Source organism: Sinohyriopsis cumingii, chromosome 18 (genome assembly GCF_028554795.1).
Source record: "Sinohyriopsis cumingii isolate HCF-2022 chromosome 18, ASM2855479v2, whole genome shotgun sequence".
Lineage (NCBI taxonomy): Eukaryota > Metazoa > Mollusca > Bivalvia > Unionida > Unionidae > Sinohyriopsis > Sinohyriopsis cumingii.
Genome location: NC_142978.1, coordinates 47,828,828 through 47,849,899, shown reverse-complemented (window position 1 = coordinate 47,849,899; position 21,072 = coordinate 47,828,828). Strand labels below are relative to the sequence as shown.

At 34.3% G+C, this 21,072-nt stretch overlaps 1 protein-coding gene across 2 annotated transcripts; it reads left to right on the top strand.

The window, feature by feature from the left end:
* The first annotated feature begins 280 nt into the window (after positions 1–280).
* LOC149776574 (uncharacterized) lies at positions 281–19,220 on the top strand. 2 transcript variants are annotated; one of them, XM_089941048.1, is made up of 11 exons: positions 281–3,238; positions 3,973–4,053; positions 5,953–6,014; positions 6,595–6,648; positions 6,944–7,042; positions 9,052–9,117; positions 9,649–9,718; positions 10,487–10,605; positions 12,071–12,166; positions 13,803–13,913; positions 14,488–19,220. In XM_089941048.1, the coding sequence occupies exons 1-11, from the start codon at positions 3,103–3,105 to the stop codon at positions 14,542–14,544; spliced, it is 951 nt and encodes a 316-aa protein (XP_089797174.1). In that variant the 5' UTR covers positions 281–3,102; the 3' UTR covers positions 14,545–19,220. The 2 variants fall into 2 exon arrangements, with proteins under 2 accessions (XP_089797174.1, XP_089797175.1); XM_089941049.1 differs by lacking the exon at positions 12,071–12,166.
* Positions 19,221–21,072: the final 1,852 nt, after the last annotated feature.

The following is a 21,072-nucleotide window of genomic DNA, read 5'->3' as shown; positions in this document are numbered from 1 at the left end:
AGTGCAGCTACTAAGAAAATAATGCAAAATTTCTAAATAGTTAGGCAACCAGGTAGGAAAAGTCAATAGTTGATCTGAAACTATTTCGATGAGAAGAAAGAACAACAGAAACAAGGAAAAATGCCAAAAACTGAGAGTGTGTAATTTTGATGTCACGAAGTATACCTGCATGTATTTTCCTCTTTCACGTCTAGACTACATGAATAGTATTGTACAAGAAACGAGCGACATAATATATTTGTCACTTAAGTAGGGGGAAAGCTGTTCGAACGAATTTCAATTTTACTATGCGTGGTGTTTTTAATCTTAGATTTGAAATGTCCAAAAATGTTGACAATAGCCTGTTTTTCTTTTAAACGGCTGAAAATCACGGTTAAAACTACAATGTACTTTGGACTTTCCTCATCTAACAAAAGAGCCGGACGACGCGCAATATTGGTCAGATGACAGATCAAAGTTGTAACTATAGATGTGTGTACAGAACATTTATGAAAATTCCATTATAATGGTAGCTATTATGTATATATTGAAAGCACCCAAACATTTATATCGTTGTTACATGGTTTGATGGTAATAGCATGTAGAATAATCTACTAAAAGTCTTATTTTTGAAGACGGCACCAAAACCGTGATATGTGATGCAACATACATGCTTTAAGTAGCAAACGTACGACACAGCACATTATATGATCATCTCGTGCCCTTTTTCCTACCAACTTCCTTGACCTGCAAGCAGCATGGTGACGTGTGGCGCTCCATAAAGTCTCGTCAAAATATATTCATTGGTAACATGGTGACAATCTAGATAAAGATAAGGACCAGTGACTTACGGGCAGATGGCATGAATATGAATAAATTAGACACCATCTAGTCCAAATATATATCAGCCTAAAGTTGAATGAAAATAATTTAATCGGCTTAAAAATTATACTTGCACGTGGACAGGGATTACTGACTGATATTTTCCCGGGCTGTGACTTTAACCTCGAGACTGATGGCATGACTATGATATCTCTAATTATGATATATAACTAATTAAGGTTTCATTTCAATATCTGCAGTAGTTGTTAAAATATTATCCAGTAAATGTTCAAGATCACAACATTGCATTTCTTCGTCTTACGTTTTCGATGCAAAGATTCTTACAAAGTATCGTTTTCCTATTTCCAAGAGCAAACACTTAAAGTTATTTTGTGAGCAATAACTAAAACCAATTATTGAATGCAATGCAGGGTAAAAGTACAGATCAAGTCAAAGTAGAAATATATATAAAATTCCCGATCGTTAACCGGTTCTGATTGTAAGCTAAGTTCACAAAGAGTCTAAACAAACAAAGTGGTTTTGGAATCTACTGTATAAGAGTCAATGCCAGGCCTCTGCTGTTGAATAGTTCTGTTAAACAGTAGTTCTAACCGTTCTTTATGTCATGTGAAACCTAAATTAATAATGAAAATAAACAAAAATACATTCATGATGTTTGGTTCCCTGCTGAACGCATCTGCAGTACACACAATGCACAGGAAAGGAATGCAACTGAATTGAGTTTTAACAATACTACTTGTTTGAATTAAAAAGTATGAATGTCATTAGCAACCTTTTGTTTGTTAATTAGATAGCATAGACTGCAGTCATAGTAACAGTTAATGGTCTAAAGAATGAGTATATATGTAAGCTTTGACTCTTAATTAAATTTAATTTCCAGTAACGAAAGATTACCACTTATATCGAATTCATATTCATTCCTCCATCTCTGGTTTATGTAAGGATAGCATTTCTGCAAACATCGGCTGTAATTTATGCCATCAAATAGATCATTGATAATCCAGTGTTTGTTGTTAACATGTATATTAACGCGGTTATGCTTGGGCATTTGGTCAAGGTAAATTAAATACTCATTGCTGTTTTAAATTTAATATTGATATAGACTAACCAAGGTCGATTCGATCCTGATTATTGAATGCCCCTCACCTTAGCTATCAAAAACTTAAATGAGACTGTTACTGATTGTTATGGATTTTTGCAACGGTGACCGGGAACTAAAGTGAGTAAAGAAAAAAATAACGTCGGGTCTATCACAACAAATAACAGTTATTATGATTTTTCTTCCACCATTCACAGCTTTCATTGTGACGTATCAGCACGCGATATTCAGTCCGGTTTGCACTGGATCACACCTTCAGGTTTGCCTCGTTCAAAAATGTCCATGTACTTCAATGCTTTTTGTATTTCTAGGGGTGTGTAAATAACAACATTTCAAAGTAATTCGAATGTATGAAGATTAAAGAAAAGTGAATTATCGACAAAGAATGGAATAATTTAAAGTCAAATTCTAAACATGATGCGTGTTGCTAAAATATCCGATACTGAACGTCTGTTATTACTTCTTTTTCCACCTCATTGATAGAAATGTACAAGCGGGTTTTCCACAAGACACATTTCTTCTACTAGCATGTGAGTCTTCGCCACTCATATCTTTACTTGGAGTCATTAGCTTCTGCAGTAACAGCTGAAGATGCTCGAATATGTATTTATTATTTTTAGGGACTATTTATAGAACTCAACAAAGGCGTCGACACTTTTTTCAAATCTGAAAGTTTATTCGATTATCACAGTAAACTCAAATGTTTGAAGGACTACAAATTGGAATTTTTATTCTTCATATTATGCAGTTATTGCTAATATGACACTAAAGCATTACAGAAGAAGGTACGGGATTAGAAAGTTGTTACCATTTAAGTTTTGTTTCCTTTCTCAGTGTCTGCCAATACAAAATGAAGAAATGGATAGTAAATCAAATCATTGAGCATACAAAGAATAACTAGTCAAAAGTAATGAATAATTTTATCAGCATTTTCGTTGAAAAAGAAAACTGAGAAACTATCATTATTTTATATTCAGAAACGGGCATATAAACCTGGCCATTCATTTAAGTGATTTACTAAGATAGTACAGTATCAACAAATCATGGCTGATATTATTCTTTCTGTTTAAAAAAAATGTATGCCAACATATCCTTGTCGATGGTTGTGTTAATACGTGTCTCAGATATTCTTAGCCAATTTATTGATGAATTATGTGATGAAAACTTTCTAATGCATTTTAATGATTACTCTTCGGAGCAACATTTTAGCACTGTATGTCCACGATTTAAAACATGATATAGCCAAAGGCTCAGGGATACCAACAATTTTGAAGGAGACTCCTGCCATTGCGCTTGTAGATGGCAACAAACTCTTGGGTAAGCAACATAAAATATTTATTATTTTTGTGTGCACATAATAAAAAGTTTTTAAACAATCAACTACATTATCTTCATTTATTCATTCCATTAAATTACTTTGCAAAATATGTTTAATACATGATGTATGACAATGACAACGTTACAAATGATTAATTGATCTAGTCTACTTGTAATTGACTAATTCTATATATTGCTCAAGAAAAACTGATTCAATCGTTCAAATTCTAATTGTGTATAGAACATTATTTCACAATGAGGTGACAATGTTTACAAATACGATATGTTTTTGTACAGTTATCGGTATTGTAAGTGTATATATGTGTTTGCACACACGTTGTCATAACTAAGTTAATCATCTATGCTTTCATTTTGAAAGAAACCTTAATCGATATTATCTAATCGACATGTTACTACAACATATAATGAAAATATTTCGCCACATTCATAAGTTCTTACAGGTTAGAGAAATATAATGTTGTTCAATGATGGAAGCCAGGTGCAAATAGTGCTTGAAACTGTTCTACCCGAGTTTTCGTGCTAATTTCTGATACAGACTTTTGGCATTATTACTAGTCACCTGTCTTTAAATTTTCATATACGTTGCTTAACGTATGCATACCAAACACTTCAAAACAAGATATATATCAATAGGAGTCTAGCTATGCTTACCAAGCATTTGAAAACAAGATATATGCCAATAGGTTTATCACAGAAAGCTTTTTTACCTGCAGGACCTGTGGTGGGAAGTTTCTGTATGGACATAGCTATTCGAAAAGCACTGGAAGTTGGAATTGGCTTCGTCTCAGCTAGAGGTAATTTGTTGTATTAAACGTAAGTTTCTTTCGGATCTACTAAAGTTTTAAACCTTTGGCCTTTGTCAAACTGACACAGATGAGATCAGTGTCTAAGAAAATACCAACGAAAGGATAATGTCGAAGCTCGCTGAAAGACAGCGATAACAAATTTGATTCACCTGAAATCTTTTAGAAACGAAACTGTTCAGAGTTAGTAAATAAGCATCAAAAGCCACCAAGAAACGTTTGCGGTCGAGACGAAACTCTTGATAATGCGTCCAAAAGCCTCTGGACACCAAAAGCACATCTGATAATGGATGACGAGGTATAATGTGTCACAAACTCGAGTGACGAAAGGATATTGTGACGGCGGCATAATGTGACAGAATATAAATTGACGTAGATATAAAACGTTGAAATGCAGAATGAAAGACGAATGCCGTGTCAAAACAATGTTTGACATAGACTGAATGAAGAGAAGATTTTTTTTGTTGAAATTCAAGCTGGGAACATGGAAACAATTATAATATGGCAATACGTCTTTAAAGTTTTGATGGAATATACAGTATCTTACTCTACGGATTATCATTTAACGGTATCGAAGAACAAAAATCCGTCATCTTTAGATAATGACGAATAAAGTTCCAAAAATGTAACATTTAATTGCTCAAAATCTTTAGGAAAATGAATCCTTCCAAATAATGTTTGTTTCTTTTGCTTTTGCTAATGTTAACGGCAATCTTACTACGATATTGGCTATTATATGCCGCGGAAATGAGTTTCGAGAGCCGTTTCCACAGATACGCCGATGCAGTCTACTTTTTTGGTCTTGGAGGTTTTTCATTAATTTGCTGTCATCGGTGGAAAGGCATTCAAATGGTGTAATATTTCAAAAAATTGAAAACGTTTATTTTTGCACTGTTGCTATAGTATGCATATACGTTAATCTGTAAGTAGATCAAAACGTCAACCACATATAATGAGCAATCATTTCCTGGATTAAAGTAATTCACACATATTTTAAGGACAGCTTCAAGGAATAATGATGCCTACATTAACTCTAAAGTTTCCATCAGTCCAAATCTTGGAGATACGGTTAGGTAGACGGCCAATATGATACCGATTGAATAGGTCATTGATTATGTCGTATTTCCATGCGGTGCTATCAACTTTTACAAGTAGAAAAAAGACGGGAAATATATATTTTTTATATTTATGTTCCTTAATTAATTTCCATTAGTACGTTTCCCTGGTAGCTGCTTCAAGTCTGACAAGATGGTCTATTATGGTCTTCTGACGCCTGAATCCACATTCATCGTATGATAGTGATTTGTTGGACTAGGTGCGTCATTTATCATTCGATCCATGGTTTTGCAATTACAGTTTGTTTGTGATAACTGACCATAGCTTGAAGGATCAGTAAAGTTCTGGTACTGGCATCATTGCTTTCTCATCGATGTTTTTAAATTTTATTGAAAATTTTTTAGTATGTTATTGAGTGCTGTAGGAAAATGTTTCAGAACTATATGATCTGGTCCAGCTGAAGTGTCATGGGCTCGATCGATCAGAAAAGTCTTTGTGGTTCTCCATGTGTGAACATTTTTTGGTAACCTACAGTTTTAGCAAATTTGACATCTAGTCGAACTGTTTCTTTTAGGGTTCTAACATAGTTGAATTTAATGCCAACATATTTCAGTGTGAACGAAATACAGCGCGTCTTAGAGATATACAACCTAAGGGACCAGGAAAGAAAGAATACACTGTTCTGGTGTTTGTAAACGATGGAAACATAACAGTCGATTGACATTAACATAACAAGTAGACAATCATATATATATATATATATATATATATATATATATATATATATATATATATATATATATATATATATATATATATTATTTTTTTTTACAGGGTCCAATCACTTTGGTATAGCGGGTGCTTACAGTCTCCAGGCAATGAAACAAGGTCTTGTGGTAGAGTTTTCAATTTTTACAATATTACTTAAAATAACACTTAATTGAGTTCAATGTGAACCTAGAGAATATGATCCATTTGGTTTTTTTTTGTATTAGTTCTTTTAGTGTCATTGTATCATGAGTTTATATTCGCACGTTAAGCTTTTGTTACGACAACTACACTTCCCATTTTGCTAAAATGTTCGTATCAACGCCACAATCAGAGCTACCTTTTAAAGCAGATGAGGGTTTATAAGTTCTGTTTCTTCTATTCATTAGTATATATGTTCTAACAATTTAACTGCTTTTCCTCCAATATAATTGTTATCACATTACTGTCTTCCATCCTTTGTTTGCGGAGAAAAAACAAACATTAGAACCAAATGTGATTACAAAATATTTTATCATAATGGTATGCATGTATGCATGCATGTAAAGTTTGTGCAATCACCAATAATATGTACCGATTTATCAAAGTATCTACTATACTGTTCTTTTAAAATTAGCTATCGTTATTTTACAATGAACTTTATTTTAAGAGAGTATTTGAACTTCGAATAATCATGTCATGTAATTGCATCAATGTTCCTTACTGTAGGGTATAGCCATGACAAATACCTCACCAGCCATTGTGCCAACAAGAGCAAGAAAGGTAAATCTTTTACAATTTAATCAAGAACCTATTTTAATAAAAGATATGGGAAAATACTATTGCTAAGGTTAATGTGAATTCCTGGTTAGATTGAAAAATGTTAATTAATGTTAACTCCGTCTCAAACTGTGTGAAACCAAATTAATACTATTTATTTAAGTTCTTCATGCACTAGAAGGACTATCAGTTAACTTTTAATGTTGCTTGTACAAAATGTTATAAACTTTATCACACTAAAAGATCAAGCAGGTAGCAATGTCAAGTGAAGAAAAATATATTTTGTTTAACTTGACAGATGACACTTGGTACAAATCCTATCAGTGTTGGAGCGTCAGCAGAGAATGGTGATAACGTTGTACTGGACATGGCAACATCGGCAGTATCTATAGGAAAGGTAAAGGCGGCGTTATTTGTTTATGGTCAAAGAACTCTTTAAATAATTAAAGAAACAATAATCTATTTTCTACGCTTTGTTTTATTTACGCAATACATCACCGTTCCGGTGGCCTAGTGGTTAGAGCGTCCGCTCGGATGCGGGAAGTCGTGGGTTCGATCCCCGGCCGAGTCATACCAAAGACTTACAAAAATGGTACTAACAACTACCTCGCTTGGCGCTCAGCATTAAGAGGTTAATGTTAGGACTAGTCGGACAGGTGTCAGGATAATGCGATTGGGTAGGACATCATGCTACATGTTTGCAGCATGAGGCCCCAGTGCTAGACATCACTAAAAACTGTCACACTGCAGACATAGTAGCAATATGACTGAATATCGTTAAAGCTACATTAAAAATCCAAATCACACACACACACACACACACACACACACACACACACACACACACACATTTACGCAATAAACCGCTAGTTGTAACAATTAATTGTAATAGTAAGTTCACTTCAATCACATTTTACCCCATTAATCTCGATAATTCTCGACTTTTCCCGCGATTAATCTGCCTCTAAGCAAACACGTTTTACTTTGCAGCAATGGGTTTAAAATATTTAATTCTCGTATAGGTTTACTTATATATTTACTTGCTTGTCAGTCCTGAACAGCATTTGTAACTAGATAACTGGATGGGATTTCCGGATTCACAACATAACACTTTTGGCGATGATATAAATATAATGCTTAATAATGAATGTTTTGAATGAGAAATTAATTATGAATATGAGCGTGTATATATAATCCAAATATTGGATATAATTAACATAAGAACGCACAGACTTAATAATGAAGAATACAAATAAATTACTTAGCAAATACAAAGACGTCGGGTGAATGGTTCACAACGTTTTGACAATGAAAGATGGATATAGTTTACTCAGCTAGTAAACAATGTAAAATTTTACTAATTTAGTAAAATGAATTCACTCAGTGAAATTATGATGACAAAAAAGACAGACGTACAACTTATCTTCACAGTCCCGAAAGATGCAATGGGATTTACGAGCCCCAAAATTACCCAACGCATAATTGCGCATATATAAGGAGATACACTCCGTCATCAGCACACTTTACTTAGCTCCACGGCTGCTACAGTTCAGCTTCATAGCTGCTACGGTTAATTCCTGTAGTTGACTTTACAGCTTGCACCACGTCGACCCCGATCACTGATAACTTTGAACGCTCGGGTCACTCTGGTCACTCTAGACACACTAGACACCCTAGATACTCAGGACACTCCAGACAGCTCTACGGAGCTCCACACACTCCGGACACTCTGAACAGCTGAAAATATATCCAGTACCCTTTACTATACATGACACAGGCATAAAAAGCGTAATGACGTTATACACAGTAAGTTATACCGACTACATTATCGGCACAATAATTACAAAATAACAGACTCAGAAGTAAACCTAACCCTGCTTGATAAGAATCCTACTGTACTAAACATTTCTTAAAAACATAGGCTTATATTACTAATATAAATCCCTTGCTAAGTCGCAAACAAGAATAGAAATATGTGCATTATACTGTGTAAACCAAAGCTACATAGCAAACATACGAACATAAACGATGTAGTACAATAGTTATATCTTATATACAATAAATTAATAAACTTACATACCTCTACAGCTGAAGATGTGCAAGTCCTTATAATAGACCGTTGACTGACAAGACTATCCGTAATGTAAAGAGCATTACCTACGGTGAGGTGTTTTTACACAGATATGGTCTGTGCACTGAAGGCATTCGGTTCTTCCCATCGAAAGCACTTCGCACGTGCGGCATAGGATGAACCGAACTCACTATTTCGAAATACAACACAACATACATAAATCACCCTCGGGTATCGTTGTATACAAAAAAACGAAACCCGAGTACATGTATTTAATAAATAAAAGAATTTATACAATTCCGTGACAGCATTAAACAAGCATGTTTCTCTTAAAGGTACAGGTTTCCAAAATGAAGGGCGAGAATATACCAGATGGTTGGGGTGTCGATGAATCTGGTCGGGTTAGTCATGAAGCTTTATAAACCTGCATGATTATTTCTCTCTCTCTCTCTCTCTCTCTCTCTCTCTCTCTCTCTCTCTCTCCATTTAAAAACGAATTAACTAATTAGGTAATATTAATCATAATTATTGTAGTAAAGAGTAAGCATATTAAAAAATAATACCCATAAGGCCACACTAATCACTACTACCACCACTAATGATAATAATTTTTAATAATGATAATAATAATTTCTTGTTGGCTTTGTCGTATAGCAAACGACAAAAATATTATTGGTTTCCTCCAAATGTTTTGTATTATGTTATAATCAACAATGATGACTGAAAATAATCTTTAAGTCATATCCGGCGTTTCAATAAATAAATTAATCATATCCTAAAACGAAAGGAGACCGAAAACATATTTCTTTTTGTGTCCGTATATGAACTAAATGCATCTGATATACCGAAATATGCCGATGTTTTTTCTACTGATATCCGTTGTTTCAATTACATAATCAGCTCTAAAATTCAAAGATGTATTCATTTCTTAGGATACGACAGACCCAGATGAAGTTCTGGATGATGGAGCCTTGTATCCGTTAGGAGGCAAAGAAATCACATGTATGTAGAAAATCCCTTTTCTACGAAATCGAGGGTTAATTGTCACATGCTTGTGCGACAATGAAAAGCCTGTCGTAGCAAATATATATGAAAGGATGCCTGTATAGGGTTTTACGTACATCAGCACATCCCTAATTTACAGTAGAAAGATTTGAAAATATAAAAGTAACAATTTGCTTTGATCTGTAAGAAGTTGAACCATTCCGAGTGAAAGCAACCATCTGCAAGACACCTTCTTTACAAAGCATATAAAAGAAAGAAAAGATCCTCTTAAAATTAGTGTCACCATTTGTTACATAAATTTGTATTAAAAAAAATCTGATGGCATATCATCTAAAATATAATTAATTGAGAAGACATACACGAAATTCTATCGGACAGAGTTAAAGACGATATACGCAAGAAGAATGTCTTCCACTGTTAGTGGACAATAAGTTTTAAGTCAGGTCGAGTTTCACCTATAATTTTTAGCGTTTAGTTATGAAGTATGTCCCTATACGTGACTGATAAAAACCACCTCATCTCTATTATTTGTACTGGATAAATGATGCTGCTTACAATGGGAATTATCTCAGAAGCTGGTTTATGTACTTTTGATTCCAGATCTCAAGAGAGTAAAAGATGTGCTTAGTATTGTATTGAAGAACTTTCTGATGTAAGAATTTGCTAAGATTTTATTGCATGCCCGTAAAACTCGCAGTAAAGAAACGTATCTACACATAAGCAAGAGTGTCGAGTAAAAGTTAATGATATTTCATTTTTGTCCAGCTGGTTACAAGGGATACGGTCTCGCCATGATGGTAGACATATTATGTGCAGTTCTTAGTGGAGCAAACTACGGAACAAAAGTTCGGCGCTGGGGTTCAACAGAGACCTTTGCTAACCTGGTAAATGTGTCTGTGAGCTGTTTGCTGTATGTGTGATTAGTAGCATGTCTGCATAACTGGAGAAGGCAAATGATAGATGCACGAATGTTAGATAATTGTTTGGAGGAGGATGCTGAAGAGGATGCTGAAGAGACGAAGAAAGAGATGGCGGGTAATACGATGTAAAGGTGGATGTCTTGGCCGGTGTGAGAACTCTAGCTTAATTAGGGCAAACTTAAAAGTATAAACCGTGACTAAGTATGAGCATTAGATTGATACAATTTACATGAAATTAGTCTAATATTGCTATCATGACGCCACATAAATGACAAATAAAAATATAAATTTATCCCAGCTATTTGGTCTTAGTATGGCCTGGGTTTAAATTCATCAAACTTACAAACTGATACTGAGGAATTTCTCGAAACTTCGAGATAAAATATCTCCATAGTTTTCAAGATTCGTGGTTTTGGGCATAACATTCTTGAAAGTTTTGTTGCCTTAGAGAAATTATGGTTTTAGCGATTGAGTTTTGAGTTAAAGTCAGAATCTTTCATTTGAGAAGTGTTTAATACCAGTCCAATATTTGATCGACACAAAGAAAGGTGAACAACTCAGTTTAAGTTCGGCTGGTTGGAATCAAAACAAACTTCCCTGTCACCCACTAAAAGTTATGTAGAATCTGTTGAGAATGTTTTAGTTCGTTTGAAAACAAAGTAGGTTTATGATAGAAAACTGAAAAAAAAAAACATCAAGACGTAAGTCACATAAAACAAAATCAATAAGTATGCAAATTGAAAAACGTTTTAAAGGAATCAGACGTCGAAGGAGATTCACAAACAGGGTCAAAGATCTAGATTTAGGAAAAGTCGATAATTTAACCTTGGATAAAAATTAATAGTTCTTTCCTCCGGTGAGCAAATACTAAATTAAAATGAAAACAAATCCAACAGTCTCTAAATATTCAACGGTTTGGTGGGAAAAAGCGCAAATTGTTGACGATAGCGAAACACATTTACTATATGCAGTATCTCATCTTGATTGTCTCTAATAAAGAAGCAAAGATAAATATATTTACTTTCTTCTTGGGGGCCCCGAGTGGCCGAGTGGTCTAAAGCGCTCTTCGTTACGGATCACTGCCATCTCACCTCTGTCTGCGGCGGTTCGAGTCTAGGATTCAGCCAATGTGGGTATGTGAGAAAGCTTGCCAGTAGCTTCTCGTGGGTCGGTGGTTCTTTCCGGGGTTTTCCCAGGTTCTTCCTCCACCATTAATACTGGCCGCCATGTATAGCCTATCGTGTGCTGAAAAATGGCGTTAAACCCCACAACAACACAACAACAACTTTCTTCTTGGAGTCTGTTCAATAAGAATATAGATTGTGACCATTTGCAATTTTTGTCAAGAACGAAATGATTTATTGACGACAAGATGAAATGATGTGATGGTATCCCAATGATATTATTGTTCCGTTGACTTTCTTTACAGGGTCACTGTTTCATTGCCATTAATCCGAATGCATTTGAAAGTGGTTTCGAGGCCAGATTGACAGACCTAATTGATACCTGCAGGAATTTAGAACCAGTAAGATAAAAACTGTTCTAAATCTATATTGCAATACTACATACAGTAACGTTGTCATAACTTATGGTTTAAATGCTCTTCTTTCACGACGAGAGTTGATGGTCCGAATTTACCTCCCTTCACAAACTGCTTCTAGGATCGCGATACTAGACGGTAGATTGTCGCATTTTCAGTGTCACATTTTCCCCTCATTGATTTTCAAGATGAATCAATACTAATGTGATTATACATCCTTATATACTAGGCGAGAAGCACACTAAAAGTACGATAAATATATACTAATTCTTAAAGGAATTTGAAGCTGGTGTCGTTGTTCTTCAATTGAAAGCATCTTTCTGCTCTAACACTTTCTCTTCGGGTTATAGTAGATGCGGGTAAATCTAGCAATACACGTGCTCTGATTAAGCGATCACGTTAAATAGCAAAATGTGAATCATCGCAATAGTTTTTCTTTAATATTTCCAATTTCATCAGAAATGTAAATCCCTACACGAGAAAAGAGATGATATATCATCTTGCACATTGCAGTAGTCATGAAAGTGCTTTGCCATCCACCCCCGTGACCCCACGTTGTTTTCCATTTAACCTTTCATTATGCAGCACCACTTCCATTTGTTATGATGTAATAACTTCTCATACTATCACTTGTAAATGAGTCTACTCTAACTTCATTTCACGTAATCAAAAGCCACGAGTTTAATTAGAATCGCGGGGGGGGGGGGGGTAAAGCGCACTTAATTCATCATTATAAAAGTAACAATTTGCTTTGATCTGTAAGAAGTTGAACCATTCCGAGTGAAAGCAACCATCTGCAAGACACCTTCTTTACAAAGCATATAAAAGAAAGAAAAGATCCTCCTAAAATTAGTGTCACCATTTGTTACATAAATTTGTATTAAAAAAATCTGATAGTAATGTCCATGACAGTATTATATTGGCAGTATCAGTTATTATAGACAAAACAAATATAACTTACGATATTATCAAAGTGTGTTTCAATAATGTAAACCATGCATGGCATTGTGGTGTGAAAAGAACGATAAAATAAGGTGAAAATTGTCAGATATGATATATAAGATATGATACGCAAGTTAACTGCATAGTAAGACTGGGAACAGAACTATACGATTCTTTGAAAATGCAGTGAATGTAAAATATCCCTCCTCAGAAATGTGTACCATTTGGGTTTAAAGAGTAAAGTCTTCTCATACAAAGATGAAAATCTAAGGTGTGTGTGTGTGTGTGATTTGTATTTTTAACGTAGTTTATATAAAAAAATTAAGTCATATCGCTACGATGTCAGGAGCGTGGTAGTTTAGTATCAGAGACGAACACTCTAACCACTTAGGCCACCGAAACAGTCCAAAATCAAACGTATAAAGCTCTGTCTAAAATCAGTTTGAGAGAAACCTTGACACATAGACTGAACTTTGTTCTATAGCTGAATTTTTTATCATTTAATTGAGATAGATAATGTAATTATTGACTTGCTCTTGAAGGCATGGTATGTTCTATTGAGAAATTGTAAGGTGTATTGTTATCCGATCAGGTAGTGGATTGAAGCCAATCATATTAATTAAATTGTTTGGACAGAAACATGTAACGAAGCCATTCCTAATTTCTCAATGTTAAACAGGCTGATCCAGGTGATAGAGTTTTAATCCCAGGTGATCGAGCACGGTCCCACCTTCAAAGCGTCGAAAAAAATGGGGGAATCGAGTATTGTGAGGAAGCGATAAAGCAGTCGGTAACTTTTATTTTATGAGCCAACTTTAATTGAACTAAAAAATCAAGTTGGAAAGTTCAAAATCGAGGAAATCAAGATAAAAGAGATAAACATGTAAGGCGAACAGATACATTTAAAATGAAGTAATATTATTAATCTTTTGGATTCTAAAAGGGGATATTCATGCAATTCCTTGTAAGCTATTCATTTTAAATTTGAACAACCTTTTGATTTTGGGTTTTTCTTTATATCATTTAAATTACACCCACCTCTATTATATTCTAGGTATAGACATATACTTTACACATGTGTGTTAATTGTGTTTATCGTGAACATGTTTTTATTTCCCTTCCCGTAAGTTGTAAGCAGCTATGACATTGTCGCAAATTGCAAGATACCATTCCAGTATATTTTGTATTGCTGAATTTGGCATATAAACTTCATTTTGCATGAATTAAAGGTTCAGTCTCTAATGTTTAGCATTTAAATTTCTGTCATTGTGTATCGGCTTTTGGTTTGCAAATGTAGGTCACATTTCTGTTTGATCAGAATTAATAAGATTTTTTTATACAAAAACATTTATTTTGCATTTCAGGAGGCTTTGGCGAAGAACCTTGGAGTCCCGATATTTTTAACAATGAAAAAGCTTTGAATGATGTTTTTAATATATAAGTAAGCTTATTTGACATACGTGTAAAAATTGTATTTATTTCCAAATGAAGGCATCAGTTTCAAGCCATTTTCATGTATATGGCATTCTACTCATGTACTATGTGAAAAATATGTACAATATGTACAATAAAACAACTATTTGTTTAAAATGACATTAAGGGTTTCATATCTCTATCGTTGTGTTAAATGACCAGGAGCCTTCAAAACAGAGAAACAGACATACCATTCCAGCAATGTGTGAATAGTGTTTTCGTCAGCTGTTTAATAGTCTTTTATTTATAATAGACATTACCGTTGCCAATCGCAAACACTCTTGATAAGTACTAGTGACTGTGTTTATAATTAACAATTTATGTGTCGACAAGGACAATACCCTCATTTCAGCTAATGAGACATTGCATATACGCGCAGTGACAAAAAGAACCTATATAACCAACATATTAATCAGATGACAGATGTGTTCTAAGTAATGACGTCTGGTTTCCTTGCGGGAAAATCAATTTCACAAAAACAGACAAGAAGCCCTAGTGGACTTCAACTAAGCAAGATGCCCTAGTGAACATCAAAAAGACATTCTGGCTGACCCTACTCAATAGTCATATATTTCATTGTCCTATATAAAGACAAAATCTTTTTACAAAAAACTTATAGGAATAAGATGCAAGATGGCGGTAAAGATTAATCGGAAAATGGAAATAATAATAAAAATTCTCAATAATCTTAAAAGGCGCATAGTTACAGGAACCAAAAATGAAGAAAATATATGGTAAAATGCTAATTGGTTTAAGAACCTGTTGCGATTCTACAGTCATATACTAAATAACAGAAAGAAGCAAAGACAACACGTTTTGTAAAGCTTAATAAACAGTTTAAAAATTCACAATAGTTCCAAATAATATCATAGTCCACTTTCTATTTCCAATTAATAATCAACAAAATGGTTTCCTCCCAAATAATATCTAAATACAATTTAAATGTCTGCAGACATAGTGTTACAATAAGAACACAAGAAACATGAATTAGAAAACCGTTTGAGCCATTTATGTGCATACGAAAGGCCCCAGCACGCATATTAGAACCACAACGATATGACCAATTATAAATCTCCAATATCGCATAAAAACTCTCATGATCTAACCCACCTATTAGTAAACAGCACAATTCTTCTAAAAACCCACTTGACCGACATGATCAAAGAAAAACAGCGCGAAACCCGTCAACATATTTACTAATATTAGTATATAGTATGTGTCAACGCTAACGTAAAGCGTCTATTTAAAGAGCCTATGCAATTTTACGTTCTCAACATATTAAAAAAGACCCTATGCGTATACATCATTGCTAGATATACATAACAAATCCAATAATCCCAACTGCACGAAATACGAGAAAAATATTATGTAAACTTAAAGACTTTATAAAGATTATCATCAATACACATAGGAGAACGCTTTTTCAAAAACAATAATAATAATACTAATAATAATAACAAAAATAATATTGTAAATATATTAGAAATTCGAGAGCAGCAAATTCTTTATTACTGTTTCAGGAATTTAGACATCTAAAGCAGATAAGAAAATATAAAAAGTAAAGAAAAACCTTCGTCAGGAGAATATGAAGTAAGCCTTGCATAATTTGTCAAGATATTTGACAAGATATACATCATGTAATGAAGCACACACCATTGTAACCTTAACGGTGATAAGAAGCGTAAGCAACTGAACACACCTGCTTTATCTAGTCTATCTATTTATTCAAGTATGACCGTGTGCTGATGATTGATTTTCAGTAAATGGAAGTTTAACATCAAATCGGTGAGATGGATGTAATTTAAAATTATATCGTATTACATGGCATGTGAAATGGAGGAGTTCCTAAATATCTGGGGGCGGTTTCTCTGTGCCTTCAGCTTGAATAAACTAGGGGCTCCTGATAGGCGTATTTTGGTCTACGTACCAAAAATCCATGGTTTATTTGACTTTTGTTTTCTTTTCTTATTTATATAAGCTAAAAATGCATTTCTAGCACGGCAGTCTTATTTTGCATACACTGTGCCTCAGATGAATATTATGTTTTACGGAGTACAATAAAATGGACAGAAAGATGCCGCTAGGCATAAATGAATGAACGGAATATGAAGAGTAGAAACATACGAGTTAGACTGAGCAGTGTTTCCCTTTACGCACATTTGTGCGTCAGGGACGCACGCTGGAGAAAATTGACGCACACATTTTGTTACCGTGCGTTTTTTGACGCAAAGGATTTTCATAATATGATCATGATTTATTTAATACCCAATGAATTGGACAATAGATGGCATCGTTCATGCTTCGCGTATAGGCATTGACTGGTTCCCCGCTTTGTTTGCTCCCTGCCTTGCGCTCCTCTATTCGTATAGCAAAGTGTAACGCAGGGAACATATAAAACAATGAACCAGACTAGCATAGGCAATGTTATGACGGAGTAGCTTCCCCTAATCTCGCGAGCTTCTCGCGATTTCCATCGAGCTCAGCAAGCTGTTCTAGATATTTAACATTAAGCCTCGTTGCACTAGAAAGTGATCGCCAGATTAAAACGTCATGCACTACAAACATTAGCGAAGAAAGTGAAAGAAGCAGAACACAAAAGAGTAACTGTGGATCTAACTTTAATGAAAAATGGAGAAAATTATTCCCTTGACTATAATATTCATTATGATTATCGGTGTGACAGGATTTTAGAATTTTTAAAAATAGGCCCTCGTTCGCCATACGATATCTTGAGAACACATTATAACCTAAGACATTATTACACAACATAGAAATCAGTAAACTTGCAGAGACAAATGCGTTATTTGGATTACAAAGTCACCGGGTCATTGCAGATTTTGTTGGTTTTTCACTTTTACTGCAATAAAAGAAAGATCTTAAAGTTCAAGTTTAACTTATTAGGAAGAAGATGAATCAGTATCCTCCTTGATATTTAGATAAATGTGTTCTAGGACGAAGTACAATGAAACCTATGATAGCATACATTTGATGAAAGGCAGTAAATTAACTCCCATTTGGTTAATACGATTTATTTGGCTTTTTGTATTGGCTTATATGTAATGTGTTGGGCTATAATATTGTTGAGGAGACTGTTAAAAGTACGACTTTAAAAGAAAAATGAACTAATAAAATTATTTTTTGAATGGACAATGCATTTGTTTGTTAATTGTGCATGTTGGTGTATTTGTATGTTTGGAGAGAGAGAGAGAGAGAGAGAGAGAGAGAGAGAGAGAGAGAGAGAGAGTATGTTGTGCAAGTTGCAATATCCTATTTGAAGCTGAAAAATACGAGTCTTATGGAAATTTGTCAGTACATTTTTGACCCCAACATTTTTTATTTGACCCCCAGTTTTGACACCTATGGGTTTTTTGTAACCTCAATTTTACACCCCTGGGGGATACACTGTGAGTTAGATGATACCGTTGACGAGTAAAAGGACGAAAACTGTATATACTTACAGTATAACTGACGTAGATTAACTAAGGGTTCAATTTAAGCTCGTGAGTAGTTGTATTAGGACAGCGTTTTTTTACTAAAAGTAATAAGATTGAAATTTTCTCTAAATTGTGTTAAAAGTAACTTTTGATTAAATTATATTGAAAGTAATTTTCTACTAAAATATATTGAGATTAATTTCATTTATTTCTGTATTACAATTATACACTATTTTAAAAACGATTGCGCTCTTATGAGCAAATGCAAAACTCCTTTGCACTATATATTTCTCTTGTATCCAAAAGTCAGCAAAAATTACACTCGGGAAGTTGTATAGGTTGTTGAACTAACGAATTCCAAAAACTCCCTCTGAATGAGTAATTAGCTGATGTGACAAAATTGTAAGTCTAATGACGTACACAGGCACGGCGATTCAGTAGACAAGAGATGGCATCCTCGCTCTGATTCGAACTGAGCGAAAACTAGTCTCGTGACGAATGTCCATGTTTGGCCGTGTGTTGCGTTCAAGACGCGTATAAATTAAGAGTAGGTTCGCGCAGAATTAATTCGCTCGTTTAGAATAAGAAGAGTCTGTCTCTCGTTCCTGGTAAGAATCGACTGTGTTGGTAAACTTCTTTAAAGAATAGGCACTTTTTAATATTTGAGATTCTAACGATGAAGTTAATATTTTTGCAACATTTTCCTGAGTTCTTTTATTTTATATTATAATGTAATGGAATGTTTAATTGTTTTTAAGAATTTACATTCATTTATATTTATGGTAATTATTATAGGAAAAGACGAGTTCGTTACCAACTTCATTTTTAGATTTAATGTGGAAATAAAATATTCTGTGAGTAATAGAGAATAATGTTTAGTAACCTTTTCAAAATTAGTATTTTATTTTAAATTTTGTAACAAACATTCCTTCAAAATGATTGTTGCATTAATCGCAGCTATTGAATTTTATACTCTTTGGCTCTCATCAACTTAATCAAGATTTAACTATCTGTATTATATTCTAAAATGCAGAAATTATATAAAAGTATGAAGTTGGTAAGCTCGAAGGAAAAGTGTAATCTTATATGTATTTTGTGTATTTTAAATATAAAGGCTTTATCGATGTATTTCTATAATGTAGTATTATATATATCAATTATTTAAATAAAATGAATTCGCTCGTTCAGAATCAGAAGAGTCTGTCTCTCATTCCAGTATCCCGTACCTCCGCTTGCCATATTCCCGAGAATGTTGCCGTATCTACACCGTTATGAGTGACACCTTTTCTAAGAGAGTCTGAACTTCTTTTTCTTCTCTCTCTATTTCCTTCTGGTCATGGAAAACAACATTGCTAAGAGTTTATGATAAAGGTTGTATCATTGTTTTGGCAACACAATGAGAATCTGTACGACGTTGATTAATATGTGGCAGTTTGTATTGACCACAACTGGAAATCTTATGCTAAAAATGCTCATAGCTTAACATATGGGAATCGCTTGTGGGCACAGTGGGAAATCATTCCAAAAGTCAAGTTCGTTTCTTGTCCTATTCATTTTTAACTCTTGCGGGGCACTGCGGGAATTAGCATTTGTCAATAGATTAACAAGATGGGAGTCTTGAGGGCACAACGATAGTGGTGAGGTTAGAATAGCTAAAATCCAAACCCACTATATATGCAATCTTGCACCCACATTTTGATAACCATCCATCACGCACCCCTACAATCCAAGCCCTGTTTTTGATGACTATCCAAACACACGCCACATTCGTTATCTAATGAGAAAAGTAGGTGTTGATACACATTTTCCCACAAACATTCAATCATTCGAATACAAGAGAAGTAGTAAAGGGTTTTATAAGTTTTTCCTGATAACAACATAGACATACACAAACGCATGCATACATAAAATCATCACTGATTGATTGATGGATTTTACGGCTCACCATCACTGTAAGGCGATATAACGCCATAAAAGGTTATATGATAAAATACAATATATCACAAATATTTATTACCAACGAACAATAAAGGTACCCAAACACAACGTTACTATGTCAAAAATATATGAAGTTTCCAGTTCAACGGGGAATGTAAGGGTGTGAATAAAATGTAATAGATTAAAAAAAATAACTAAAGTGATTAACATTACAAATGTTGGTTTAAATACTCAAAGGAAATTGGGTTCCACGCAAGCTGTACTTTTGAATAAACGCTAACTTCCTTATAAGAATTTGAAATACAAGACACATTCACCTATCAAAATGTTACTTCCTGTGCTGAACAATGTAGTCACGAGTGCGTGTATGTCGGAGATTTAAACAATCTATCATAAAGTGCTACACGGTAAAGTGTTTATAACAAGAAACCTACTCAGGTGAGCCTTCACCCTTTAATATGTAGGAGTGGGTTATGTAAGTATGACCATTTCTAATTAGGATTACCTCGTCCCTACGGATGATACTTTAGGAAGGAGGCCATTCGCCTCAGGTAGATTTGATCACATGGAGCTTGTTATTGAAAACATCATTCCATGATACTTGCCATTTACTAAATAAGGATTTTGTGCCACCAGTTTAGCTGCGAGATCTGTTTTTTATTGTCTTTAACAACGATATGGCTTGGTAAGTACAGTATATTATAGTGCGGATTTGTTTGATGAAAGCATTGGTCAGTAATGAGTTTTTCAATGTGCTATTGCTTAGTGATTGAATAACTGATAGTGAAACGGACAAGATGATAAGGTATTACACGTTTTTGGTTTATATATATTTCAGGCAATAGAAAATGCCCTGATCTCGTTTGAGAATATCGTTGCAGCATGTGAGGCTACAAATTTATGTCGATCTATGAAAAGCTTATTACTTTGGGCCAGATAACAGTTAATTAGATTTATGGGGACAGGCGCTTGTTAAATCGCTATACTGGAATGATTTCTAATGTCTGTGTCGGTAGAGGGAGTGATTCTTAATTAAGCCTTTGTGTACGTAACCGTTAGACGAATAGAAAAGGGAACATTTATGTCGATTTCATTTCGGACCTG

Coding starts and splice junctions, on each gene's coding strand:
- LOC149776574 (XM_089941048.1), top strand. CDS start 3,103: ATGATTACTCTTCGGAGCAACATTTTAGCACTGTATGTCCACGATTTA. Junction 6,649..6,943: donor TGCCAACAAGAGCAAGAAAG/GTAAATCTTTTA, acceptor TTAACTTGACAG/ATGACACTTGGTACAAATCC. Junction 7,043..9,051: donor CGGCAGTATCTATAGGAAAG/GTAAAGGCGGCG, acceptor TTTCTCTTAAAG/GTACAGGTTTCCAAAATGAA.